This window comes from Nestor notabilis, unplaced genomic scaffold (assembly GCF_000696875.1).
Source record: "Nestor notabilis isolate BGI_N333 unplaced genomic scaffold, ASM69687v1 scaffold4888, whole genome shotgun sequence".
NCBI classification, from domain to species: domain Eukaryota; kingdom Metazoa; phylum Chordata; class Aves; order Psittaciformes; family Psittacidae; genus Nestor; species Nestor notabilis.
In genome coordinates, this window is record NW_009941367.1 from 29,594 (window position 1) to 42,309 (window position 12,716).

Here is a 12,716-nt window from a genome sequence, read left to right on the forward strand (position 1 = left end):
GGAAAGGAATAATCTGGTCAGATAAATGAGCAAAGGTGATTTTTATACACAACAGTTAAGTCCATGTGAGAGAAGCAAGTTTTAAATTGACAAGGCAAGACATGGGAACATGGCATGAATCAAGAAGTGAGAGAGACAAGGGCTTAAACAGGAGTTTTGGTGTGGACAGAAAGAAGATAGGTTTTCAGGGATGCCATTTAAGGAAAAGCAACAAGGTGTATAAATAGCCTGCAGAGCGGGATCTAAGAGCAAAGCTGTTGGACAAATGCTAACAAGGGTCCTCAAAAATCAGAAACATTCTCTCTTTCTGGTCTTATTGGAAGTGTTTCTGTATATTTTTATCAATAGCTAACACACAATAAGTGACATTGAGTTCTCCAGTGCTAGTTCTGTACAGAGTAAAATAGATTATCTTGAGCCACTGCTAAAAAGATTTCAACTAATCTGTTTCACTATGCAATGAAATGGCATCTAAGCTTCAGCACTTAAGGTAAAGGAAAACATACACTCCAGTTTATCAAATACCAACATAAAAATACAGATTAAAAAATACTAATCTTTTTCAGTACCAGTAACTTAACTGCAGGTCCATGCAAAGCTCTTCTGTGGGTTTAGTATTGTATTGCCAAAATTAAAGAGTATCACTGAGAAACCAAGCATTATAATCTTTTCAGAAACACAATATTTGCAGAAATACTTTTATTTACAGTTTTAAATTGAACTTTCACCTACCAGTCTTACTCTACTTTCCAACATTGTGCTTAGATGTTTTTTGGTAAAGAATTTTGCTGAAGGCAATTTAGAAAGAAAGTGTTACTAATATTGGACAAACATGCCTTTAAAGGAAAGTCTTAAATATTTATAGAAGACATACTATCCAATTCAAACATCTACCCTTTGAGTATCTATTGTAAGTCAGAAATAGGGGATTGCAGCAGTAAGTTGCAAGAGACCTCACAGTAAAATGCAGTAAGCTTCAGCAGTTATTGAACTTCCACAAACTGTAATAGCTAAATCATGTTCAAAATACATATTGATTCTTTAAAAATAGAATTGGAGTAACTTTTCCTCAGACTTGGTAATATTGTTTTCTTTCCTTTATATGAGCATTTCTTGGGATGAATATATTTCCACATTTAAAGAAAAAGTTACTGTTTCCTTTTCTTTTCATTTCAATTCTGTTTCAGCCAGTAGAAAAATGTTTTGTCCTTCTCCAAGAAATGAAGAAATCATTTAATGCAAATTTACCTTCAAAGAACACAAAGCGAGCAGAAGTTTTCAAGCTATCATAAAAAGTTACACGAATTTGAAATCATTTTATAGTATGTACTATTAGAGCACACTTACGTGAATTATTAGAAATTGCTCACCTCCTCATTGGAGACTGACAATTAGAAGCAGGAACATTTCTTGCGCATAACCAAATAAAACATAATATACCCAAACTAAAATTTTTCCATTAACATTTTAGAGGCAGGAAGGAAAGGCCCCAGATAGTCATCCACGGACAGTAAAACATTATAAAAGTCTGTGCTAATAAAGTACATAAAAAATGAGCTTTCAACTGTTTCATTGATTATGCAAAGATTTTTTTGTCCTTTTAGAAGCAGCTGGAGAAAAGGTTTCTAATATGTAAGTATGTTCTCCAAAGAGTTCTGTCACTAGGTTAAAGGCTGTGCATATTCTCTCCGAAATGCCAGGCATATCTCTGAGTGTGAGAAGAAAATTAAAAAAAGAAACAGACAAACCTTCCAACAAAAGCATCCAACAACACAGACCTTTGTGAGAGATCTTTTACTGCAGTAGCTCAAACAATTTGTTTGGTTTAAATTGTATAATTAAGATAAAATAAAAAGTAAGTATTTCTAAATTGTAATCAATGCATAGGTTTTAATATTATTATTATCAAAAAGCTTAAGGGCCAGTGTACACAAGTTGCCATCAGTTTGAGTGCCAGCATTCCTTTTTACTGTGGAAAATAATATAATAATATGATGTTTTAGGAATTCAGTACTGAAAAGGAGCCCTACAATTTGAGAATTTTCCCCTCTGACCTGTAATTCTGCTTGTAAGTAAAGCTATTGTTTCTGTCCTAACTCTGCATTCCTCCCAAGTTAACTCAACCAACATTTCGGTCTGCTAGAACAGATCTAAAAAGAATTAAAAAAAAAAGAAAAAAAAAAGAAAAAAAAAAAAAGAACTTTTTTCAAGGACAGATGATGGAAAGTATTGGAAACTTTTAACCCTCTACCCCCTCAGAAATAAGACGATGAATATTTTGTTTCACAGTTTTCTACCAATTGCCTCCTTCCTGATTCAGTACAGCTTATGCCTGCCTCAGGAAAGCCTGTTTCTAGGTTTCCCATGTTGTTTCACAGCTCTAAAAGGATTAGCATAGAAACAGCAGCAGCCCTATGTATTTATATTAATTTCATGTCCAGAAATGGTTCTGCTATAGAAATCCTCTTTTAACTTGCTGGTTTATTTAGATAATTCTGAAAGTCCAGTGAATAATGCAACAACAATGAACATAACTGTGTTATATTATTTCATCTATTTAACAGTCTTTTTCAGGACTGTATTCATTGTTTATAAGTCCACAATAGGTTAGAGTTGAAAATAATAAAAATAATTGTAAATAATCATTACTATTTATACTATTTATAGAATTATACCCACAGGGAGAAAAGGTACTTATAAATACCAGTATCTTTTGCACTGCTAGAAGTTGAATACTCAGAAGTATCTGGAAAAGAAAATACTTAATTTACATATAACTAGGAAATAAAAAAACATTTGGACATGCTAATTTACACAAAAATCAAACAAAAGTCAATTAGATTACAGCATGCAAGGTAACTCATTCCTGACTCTCCCATGTAGCATGTCTCCTCCAGAAAGCTGTTTCTCAAAGCTGTTTGGCAAACTGTTTATCATGGCAACCAACTTCAGCTAGTAAGTGGGATCATAAAGTGAAAGCTAGTCTGTGGTATGATTGATCAATGGCAGCACTAAGATCTTAATCTGATTATGTAGAGAGAAATGGTGACCAGGGAAGAATAACATTTAAAGGTGTTGCGGAGGAACGACATGTGTGACTAGTAGACAAGTAGGAGACAGGGTAGTTTCAAGAGCCTCAGAAGTCTTACAGACTTTACAGAGAAAGCTGAAAACCAGAAATTGATGGAAATTTTTACCTTTCTAAGTTTCCTTCCTGACCGATTTCTGAATAAGAACTGCTAGTCAGACATTTACGTAGTGAATCTTTTGATAACACTTGATAGCATTTGTCCAGCAGTCAGAGCCCTGTCTCCAGCTGTGGCTAACCACAAAAGTGCTTCAGATGGAGAAAATGGAAGAAAAATCCACAAACTAGTTCTAACTAACATGTCTACCAGAAAAAACACTGGAAAACATTTTCTGATTACCACTGTGGATCAACAGTTGAAACCCTGAAGTGTAAGAGCTGGTTATAAGCACTCTAATGACAAGCTGCAAGACTTATGAACCTATTAAGGACAACAAAGGCTTTTTCTTGTTCTCACCAAGGCCCACAGAAGAAGTAAAAATAGCAGTACTAAGGGAAAACACTGATATGCCAGAAAGACCCCAATGACCATTTACCCTCAAGTCCAACTCTTCTTCAAAGAGAAGTAAAAACATTTAAAAAAAAAAAAAGCAGCCAACAACAAACCTCTGTCTAAAACACTGAAATACCCTCATCACAGTTCAGAGGCAACTTGTGTCACTAGAACAACCAGAAACTGGATCTAGTTATAACTTTGACAACAAGGTCTACAAATCCCCCAGCACCACATACCTTTTCCATGTGTAAGTAACTATTCCAAACAAGTAAGTCACCTCTCAGTATTTTCTTCAGTAAGGAGACAGTCATATGCAATCAAACCATGTTTAAGTTTTTCCAAAACATGGATCATTTTTATGGCCTGTTTTGAGCTGTCTAATATTTCCGTATCTTCTGGAATACAAACAGAACTGGACACAGCATTTTAAAGCCATATAAACCCAAGATTGTATCTCTGCCTCTATGGTGATGCTGTCCTTTACATAAACCCAAGGATTAGCAATGGTCTCTTTTTTTTTACAGCAATGTGCTGAGAACATACACTGATTGTGATACATAATTTTCCTAATACATTCCAAGAGCGTTTATTATTTTTTCTTTTAAGATCTCTCAACTCTAAGTACAATCTGTACTTGCCTGGATTCAAATGTGATTTGACTGTAACCATTTAAACAGATAATTCAGATCAGTATTACTGCCCTTGCCTTTTCATTAAGTCAATGCTTTTAATGCTCTAAATGAGACTCTTTTATCAACTTCCAGCTCTACTTTATCATCAACTACATAGTTGATAAAATTACAGCCTTTGACCAAACATCTTCCCCCTAGGGAAGCAAATCTTTCACTTAACAGCCGATAGAAGTATAAACAAATGTTCACTTCGATGAGCTAGTTATTATCATCTAACGTATGCTATATCAATCCCCCAAATTGCAGATCTCTCAAAAACCTACAGTCCAAGAAGAACTACCTACCATGAAACTGTAGCAACTGACAGTAATTACTGCAAATTAGCAACTCTCTTATTTCACAGGCATGATGCTTAACTTGGCTGTTGGGAGTTTTGGGGTTGATTTTTGTTTGGCTGGGTTTTGTTTAGTTTTGTTTTTTTTTTTTTTGGGGGGGGGGTTGGTTTTTTCCTTTTTTTGGGGGGGGGGTTGTTTGTTTGATTTTGGTTTTTTAAGATTTGTAACTAAATTAGCGATTTCCCAATCATTTGGAACATTTTCCACTTTCCAAGATTCCTAAGTAGGAAATGATGGATTAGGGTGTTTCCTTACTTTATCTAGCTTCTTTAAGAAGTTTTGGGCGTAAATCGTCCAGGACTACTGATTCTGATTTAGCAAATGCCTCTTTTGCAACAAATTATGTACATTCCTGCAGAGCAGAGGCACCTTCGTTTCTGTTTCTCTTCAGAACTGTCATTTGTATTTTGCAGTAGGATATCATTCTTATTCTTGGTAAAGAATGTTGTACTATCAATTTTGTTTGGCCACTGGGATTTCATAATTTTCTTGGACTTGCTTATTCTTGTGACTCTTGAATCCTTCCATTCCTGTTGTTGTTAATACATGCACATGTGCGAACACACACAAAAAGGAAAAAAGGTGATCAATGTTTATACTAGGATACTTCCTAAAAGAGTAATACAATGCTTTGAACAGAAGTGAAACAAAGTATTACATGTGAACACGTACATTTTGGGTTAGCAAAGGAAAGTCTCTTTGACAGCGGCTTTCATCTTCTCTAACTAGGTTACCAAATACAAAAAAGGGAACAAAAAACCAAACCCAAGGGGGAAGGGAACAGACCCATAAGACAGCCCCTAGGATTCTCCCAATCATACTTCTCTCTCTTTCCAAGGTCAGTTACCAAAAAACTGTCAGTCTCAAAAACATCCTACTTCAAACATTTATACCCTACACTCAGTGACATATCCTACAGGAAAGTAAATTATCTGAGAAATTTTGAGTGATGAAATGTTTTTAAATCTAACACTGACCAAAAACATTCTCTGCATTAAATCTTCCAAGCTCCACAGTGCTTGGAAGCAGATGATGTTGTTCCGCTTTTTTTCTAAAGCATTCTGAGAAAGTGAGGATTCTTTAATATATTACTTGCTGTTCAAGCCACAAATTCAAGATAATGATGAAAAAGTCCCAAATCCTAAACAACGAAAACACTACTCACTAAACCATTTAATTACTTGTCTTCCTCACTCATCTGGGCCAGCACAAATAAAATTCATAATAAAGTAACAGATATCTACTTAAGAGATCACAAACTGTTTCTATAAAGAACATCTGAAAGGAATTCAATTTCCAGGATATTCTTGATAAACAAGAATTCAGTTATCACATCTAAAAAATAAAATATCAACTTAAAATACTTCCAAGGTAACTAAATACAATAACCAAAAATATTGAACATCACATTGAGTCCTTCGAATACCATTTTATTAATTTTGTCTGAAGACAGAAATTACAAATAAACTTCTAATAATGGATATACAATGCAATTTTATTTAGGGCTTATGGTTTCAGACACCAAAATAGAACATTCAAACATTTTTCTGCTTTAAGAATTACATTAATAGGTGTATGCAGGTATGTCAGAAAGCCAGCTCTGACCTGAATTTAATTCCCATCTTACTTAGAGCTGTATTTAGGAATTTCAGGAGAACATGAGGGCTACGAGATGAGAGTACTGCCACCTTGTGTCAGTCAAGCTGAAGCCTAACAAACAAGACTTCTGACTAAAACTAATCCCAGAACATGTTCTGCCTTTAAAGTCTGACAGTTATTTGAGATCAGATGCTTGACCTTGAATTATGAAAGTGCATAACAGTATCAGTCTTTAAAAACACCTTAAACCAAGTCTTTAAATAAAAATAATCAAACTATCAGTACTTAATCTGCATGTCTTGCAGCAACTACTTACCATATTTGCCATTTAAAATCCTGGGTTTAGTTACTCATAACTGTGATACATTTCAATCACCAGGGATAAGAGCTTTGGCAACAGATACATGTTTCAAACAGTGTCTTTCTGGTTTGATTTTAGGGTTGTTTTTTTGTAAAAAAATTCTGACTGACAAACAAACAAAGAAAAAGTATATACATACAGTTCGACAGTTCAAAGGTCATATATTCTCTGCATAAATGTTTAAATACCCAAGACAACATAACCTTCAGAAAATTGAGAAGTATTATGAAAATTCTCAAGTATACTGACAAGCCACAAAGAAAAAAAATTCCTCTCAGTTCATTCTTAACTAAAATACAAGCATTACATCAAACATTACCTAATAATGTAAAGACCCTGAATTTTTTTCTCTTAATTTTCTGATAAACATAATTCTGATGACTCAATACTTTCTTGACTCTCTCCCCCCTCCAAGAGTCATTATTACAACCAATCAAAATGTAAAATAGAGGAGTACTTACCAATATCATTAGCTAGAGAAGCAGGATCAGAGGCCCCAAGGGTGGCTTCAAACTCCTCCTGAAGACGGTAAGCTCTTTGAAGAAGGGATTCAAGCTTATGAATGAATTCAGCACTAATGATATCCTGCAAGTGGATAGATATTAGAATATTTTCTATTCGTTTATAGCCTGTAAGATTCCTTTGTAAAATCTAAGACTATTAAGCCTTCAAAGATCAAACCATGCCACTGACACTGTCAGATGAATATTTCAACATCCAAAACATACACACTTTTTTAAACATACATGTGTATTACTTAGCTCAATAAAAATAAAGTCTAAATCTTAAAGTACTTTACCTGTGATGTTTAATGCACTAGAAATAATGAAAGCCACACAGGTATATGCTTATTTCAAAATATTTTTAGCATTTAGTTCAAAGGAACAAAGGAATATAAATAAAGTTCATGCACATTATTTGTGACTATTCATAAATTGATCATCTTTCCCAAGACCTTTATCTTTGCTAAGCAGGTATCCTCTCACATAGTCATAAAAGAAAGCGATGACCCAAGGGATTTTGTGGAGAGAACTAGAATGCTTGGTTAATACCACCCAGAAGCAAACACTGATGCAATAGCGATTGCTAAAAAACAAATAACGCTAATTCTCTTCCCCCACCCTCCTCCAAATAACCAACCAAAGAAATCAAAAGGAACAAAACTAGGTATCCTTTAAACGCAACACCACTAAATTGGAAATTTGAGTCCATTCTCAGTTTAGGAAATAGAATTAGAAGCTAAAAAGATTCAGGTAACAAAGTGCAATGAATTGTTAGGGCAGCAGCAGTAGATTATAGCTTGAGTATACTCACTTCTACACTTTCTTCTGCAATTGCGTCTCCTGCTCCCAGCTTAATGGAACCACAACTTGCTTCATCTTCAACTTGCCTGTTGCGGAAAGTTAGTGCCTGCTCCCACCGACGCAGTGCTTCTTCAAAAAGCTCCATACCTAGGGGAGATCAGGAATACCTCCATTCCATCAAACACGCAGCTTCCATATGTATGCACATTTTAGAGTGGCAGGAAATGTTGTAGCTAATAAGCACGACTATAGCAGAGACATAAGCTTTTAAAACAACATTAATTTCCATTCTAAAAAAGAATGGAAATGCCCTTTTAATACGACAAAGGAGTTCACTATTAAAGCAACAATGCCCAATGTATTTTTCCTATTTATTTTTAAAAGTAATTTGATGGATTACTACTACAAATACGGGAATAAAACAAAACCTATTCTCTAGATCAAGTAAGATATAATTATTTTATGGAAATGTTCTTATATACATGCCAACAGGATACTGTGAAAGAATACCACGCTAATAGAGTGTGTCACTTTGCCATAAACCCAAGAAATTATTTACACTCATTGTTAGTAGATAATTAATATTCTTACTATGACTTACCCATCAAGTACAAATTTTCAGGTGTGGTCACTGGAATATTGACAAGTTTAATATCATCTTCATCTGCTTTATCCCAGGAATTTGAATTGCCACAAGCACAACTGTGACAAGAAGTGGCACTCTGAACCTTCAAAAAATAAACAAAACTTGAAATGCTGTTGCACAGAGTGTCCTTAAAACTATATTCCTGCCAGAGTACAGTACATCCACCCTACCTGCCTAGAAACTGGTTTTACTACCTAGTAAGTACAACGGCCTTCTCAGCACCCCTAGCCACCTGTGCAGCTTGTCAAGAAAGTACTTTCAGCCCAGTGAAACCATTAGATGCATATTCAGTGCAAGTCAGTAGACATTGAAGAGCCTTAAAAAACTCTTGCTTACCGAGGCCAGGCTTTGAACTGAACCAGAGCATTTACTGAAAAGTCCGCCATTTGCATAGATACAAGACTGAGATCCTTTTTCCTTCACAGAGCTCAGAGAAAGTGTCAAGTTTTGCCGACTACTGGAACAGCTAGAACCTAAGAGATACACTGATGTTAAAGCTGCTGCAGACTCAAAATACTGTACCTTTCATTAGCGAGATCTATCAGGAATTGCATTTACTCTTTTCAACAAAATACCTTTAGAAGCATGCAACAATTATTCTTTTATTTACCCTTCCACAGGAGAAGCTATAAATTACAACAGTCAACATCTGTAACAATAACCATGCATTTGAGCATAATTATTTTCCCATCCTATAAAAAATTAAATCTGCTTTTCTCAGTATTGAGGTATATCCACAAGACAGCAAACCTGACTGTTAATACACTACCGGTAAAAAAGTTTTAATCCAAATTCATGACTAAAACTTCACCTTTGAGAACAAGACCAGCTTATTTTAAGACACTGTAATTTTGCTCCTATTTTGCACAATTTCTACTTTAACAATTCAAATCTACTCAGCATTAAATGAAAATAGTTTGGTTTACTACTACACAGTTATGCACACCCTTCCCTTCGCACCCCTTTTCCTCCCCCCAAGAAAACAAAAATACTTGGGGTTCCTTCATGTACCTTTTTCTGATGCAGCTGCTTTGGTACACTCTAGTACTAGATGACTTGGTTCCCATGGTGGCACTTTCTTGTTTTTCTTTCCACGTCTTCTTTTAAAGTGATGGGCCAGAAAAATAACAGATATCGCACTCACTGCTGTTACCGTGAAAAGCTTCTTTAACCCAGGGGAGAGCTTTATCTGAAAATAAGAGTGTGACTTCATTAGAAGTATATGCTCCTTAACTCCCACCCTTCCTCTTACTCTCCCTTGGCAGTGTTCAACCTAGGCCACAGCTTGTCTGAGGGACATAAGAGATGCTGCTCTCACACAGCCTGTGAAGAAACCGAGAAAGGACACAACTAACTGCTGCTCAAAATTTGTGATGGCCAGAAGGTGACAGGGTTTACAAAGGGGCTGGTGTGACAAAGCGAGCAGCAGCGAGAACTATAAGGTATATTGCAAATCCATGAACTTCAGAGATCTAAGTAAGTGACTTTCAGACAATTTTATTTTATTTTTAATTCATTGATTTATTTTTAATGTCAGGACAACGCAGGGCTTCAATTAATTCTCTAACAGCAAAAAAAGTACTGAAAGGAAACCCACCCTTCGCAACTAGATTACCACCTGCACTATGAAAGAGTGAAAGATACAAAAGCTAACATTTGCATGGTGTTTCAATTTGGGAAGATCATGTATTTAAACATATTTCTCTAAACCTTTTTTTTTATTATTATTTCTTACATTTTATTTTGGATACAGATCAATCATGGGTTTATAGACATTTAAATTAGTAAATAAGAACCATATATACGAGGAACTGGAATTAAAACCCATTAAAGAAGTTTATAAAATTCAAAGTTACAAGATACATAAAGAAAAAAAGAGCCATTTAACTGGAAATTGGAGTCCACATTCACAAAATCTTTTGGAAATCTAGGCTGCTTGAGAAACAGACTGCTGGGAAAAAATAGTCCTGGGGCTAATACGATGTTTCTGAAACATGTTTCCTCATACAAGAGAGAAGCTGGCAACACAGAATACCACTGCGCTCTGGCAGTCACTGGTTGCTGTGCAATTGGTTAATACTATCAGAGCTGTGTAAGTTAAAGAAACACTGAAAGCTTTGCTCTGCATTGAGTTCACAATCAGCAAGTCAAACACCTTTGACTCGAGAACCCTGTCCTTAGTGGTAATCTGTCTTGACTGAGACTGCAAAGCTAGCACTGTACTTTGCGAGGAGAAGGAAATCACTGAAACGCAGCACAAACACATACAAAAGATTTGCATTTCACAGAAAAGAGTTAATAACCAAATAACTGAGATTAAAAAAGTTCATAGAATTAAATGCTAAACTAAAGTTTCAAAGAACTGTAAATGGATTTTTATAAATTTATCTGTGCCTACAAACACAGTCATGAATAAATTAACAGTGAAATGAAAACCGCCGAGGAGAGGAAAGCTAATAGTTGCAGATAATGGAGTTGCACATGGTATTTAAAAAGGGCATAAATACGCTGCAATGTAAAAAAGAAATCTGTGATCTTGCAGTGAGAATTTTAACGTAGATACAGAAAAAAATGATCAGATGCAGTTATGATTGAAAACGGTCTCATTCTGGTTTTATATGCAGTAAAATTATGAAAAGCATTTACATGCAAATATGAAAAATGACATAGCTGTTGCTTAAAAGCATCTACTTCAGTAAAAATCAAATACAGTCACATTAAAGAAAATTGGTTTTAAAGGCAGAACTTTATTAGGATCTTCTAATAGCTATTTTAAAAATTATTATTGGCATTCCTAATTATATTATTTTTTAGTTATCTTTGTCAATGATTCCACATACACAGAATAGAAAGAAAAATCTACTGAATCATGTTCTGTACAACCAGCTAGAGACTCTTTTTTTCATCCTGTGTATTATGGCATTAGAATGTGGCTCACTCTTCAAGAAATTTATTCTCTGAGGGATATGACTGAAGACTTCATACTTTCTCAAGTAATTCTGACTTATTTCAGTCTATCATTTATCACATATGTAGTCAGGCATAGCTGCCTATCACATAGGCAACTAACACCTCTCTTTGAACCTCCACAACACAATTTACAGCTCCTCCTCCCTGTCTTTAACATGAAGATGTTCTAGGGACAAATCTTAGGATTCCCTGCAGACAAGAAGTATCACTTCACAATACTTCCAGCTTTTGGCAACCTGAAAACATAGCTTGCGATGTACTTTTCATCATCTAGACTTGAGTTACTGCATTCTAGGCTAGTGAAAACTAGCCTGTAATATCAATACAAGAAAATAAAAATAAGTCACTTCAGGGCCATCTGTTAAAGGAAATGCTATGATTAGTAGAGCCTTAAGATTTTATTTGAAGAAGCTCTTTCTGTAAGTCAAATAAACACAGTCATATGCCACTTATCATTCAGATTAATTTGATGAGTGGCACTGGCAACCTAGAAAGTATTTCAGACCCCACTCAATACCATTATACAAAATTTAATGACAGTTATGTTTAGTTTTGAAATGCCTCAAAGCTTCTACCAAAAAGGAAAAAAAAAAAAAAAAAAAAAGACAAATTGAGGATTTTGGTATTTGATTCAATGAGAGCCATTGCGCTGTTGCAAAATGAAGACATATTGACATTGAAGATAAAGCAATCTCTTCAGTCTGATGTAGGATGATGCACTAAGCGTTTATTAGGAGAAAAAGATAAGAACCCCCCCACTTTGGTTCAATGTTCTAAATAAACTAAAAATCAAGGTATTTTGTACAAATTTAACTCACATGAAGCTCAGAAGAGCAAGTACAACATTATAATTAAAAGTATTAAACTCCTAAATGCACATCAAAAGTGACAATATGTTGATAATACATATTACCTGGTTAAGAGAATGATACCAGGAAAGGGGAAGGTGAAATACCCGTAAGGCTACCGTCTTCAGAGAAAATCGTGTCTCAGTAACAGCTTCTTCTGACATGGCTTCTTTACTCCCATAACCTCACTAAGTGGCACTATCTTGAAAACAGTCACAGGTGGTCTCTGGAATACTCTGTCAAATAAAGGATATATATTAAGTTATGCAATAAAAGCCCAGATAGCTTTCTTCTACACGTTTGAATGTCTTAAATAACACGTGTATAACTTGTTTGATTGATGTTTCTGAGCAGAAACTTCTGCTTCATGAGGAGAT

At 35.0% G+C, this 12,716-nt stretch overlaps 1 protein-coding gene across 1 annotated transcript in view; it reads right to left on the minus strand.

Annotated features, from left to right (window-relative positions):
• FAM73A (family with sequence similarity 73, member A) overlaps nt 1-12,503 on the minus strand; it is a 37,301-nt gene extending 24,798 nt beyond the window's left edge. The window contains exons 1-6 of the mRNA XM_010020841.1: nt 12,405-12,503; nt 9,533-9,710; nt 8,858-8,994; nt 8,477-8,603; nt 7,886-8,022; nt 7,033-7,156 (exon numbers count right to left, since the gene is read on the minus strand). Of these exons, the coding sequence (XP_010019143.1) occupies nt 7,033-7,156; nt 7,886-8,022; nt 8,477-8,603; nt 8,858-8,994; nt 9,533-9,710; nt 12,405-12,503 (802 nt within the window). The remainder of the gene's footprint in view (nt 1-7,032; nt 7,157-7,885; nt 8,023-8,476; nt 8,604-8,857; nt 8,995-9,532; nt 9,711-12,404) is intronic.
• Between the last annotated feature and the right edge of the window lie 213 nt (nt 12,504-12,716).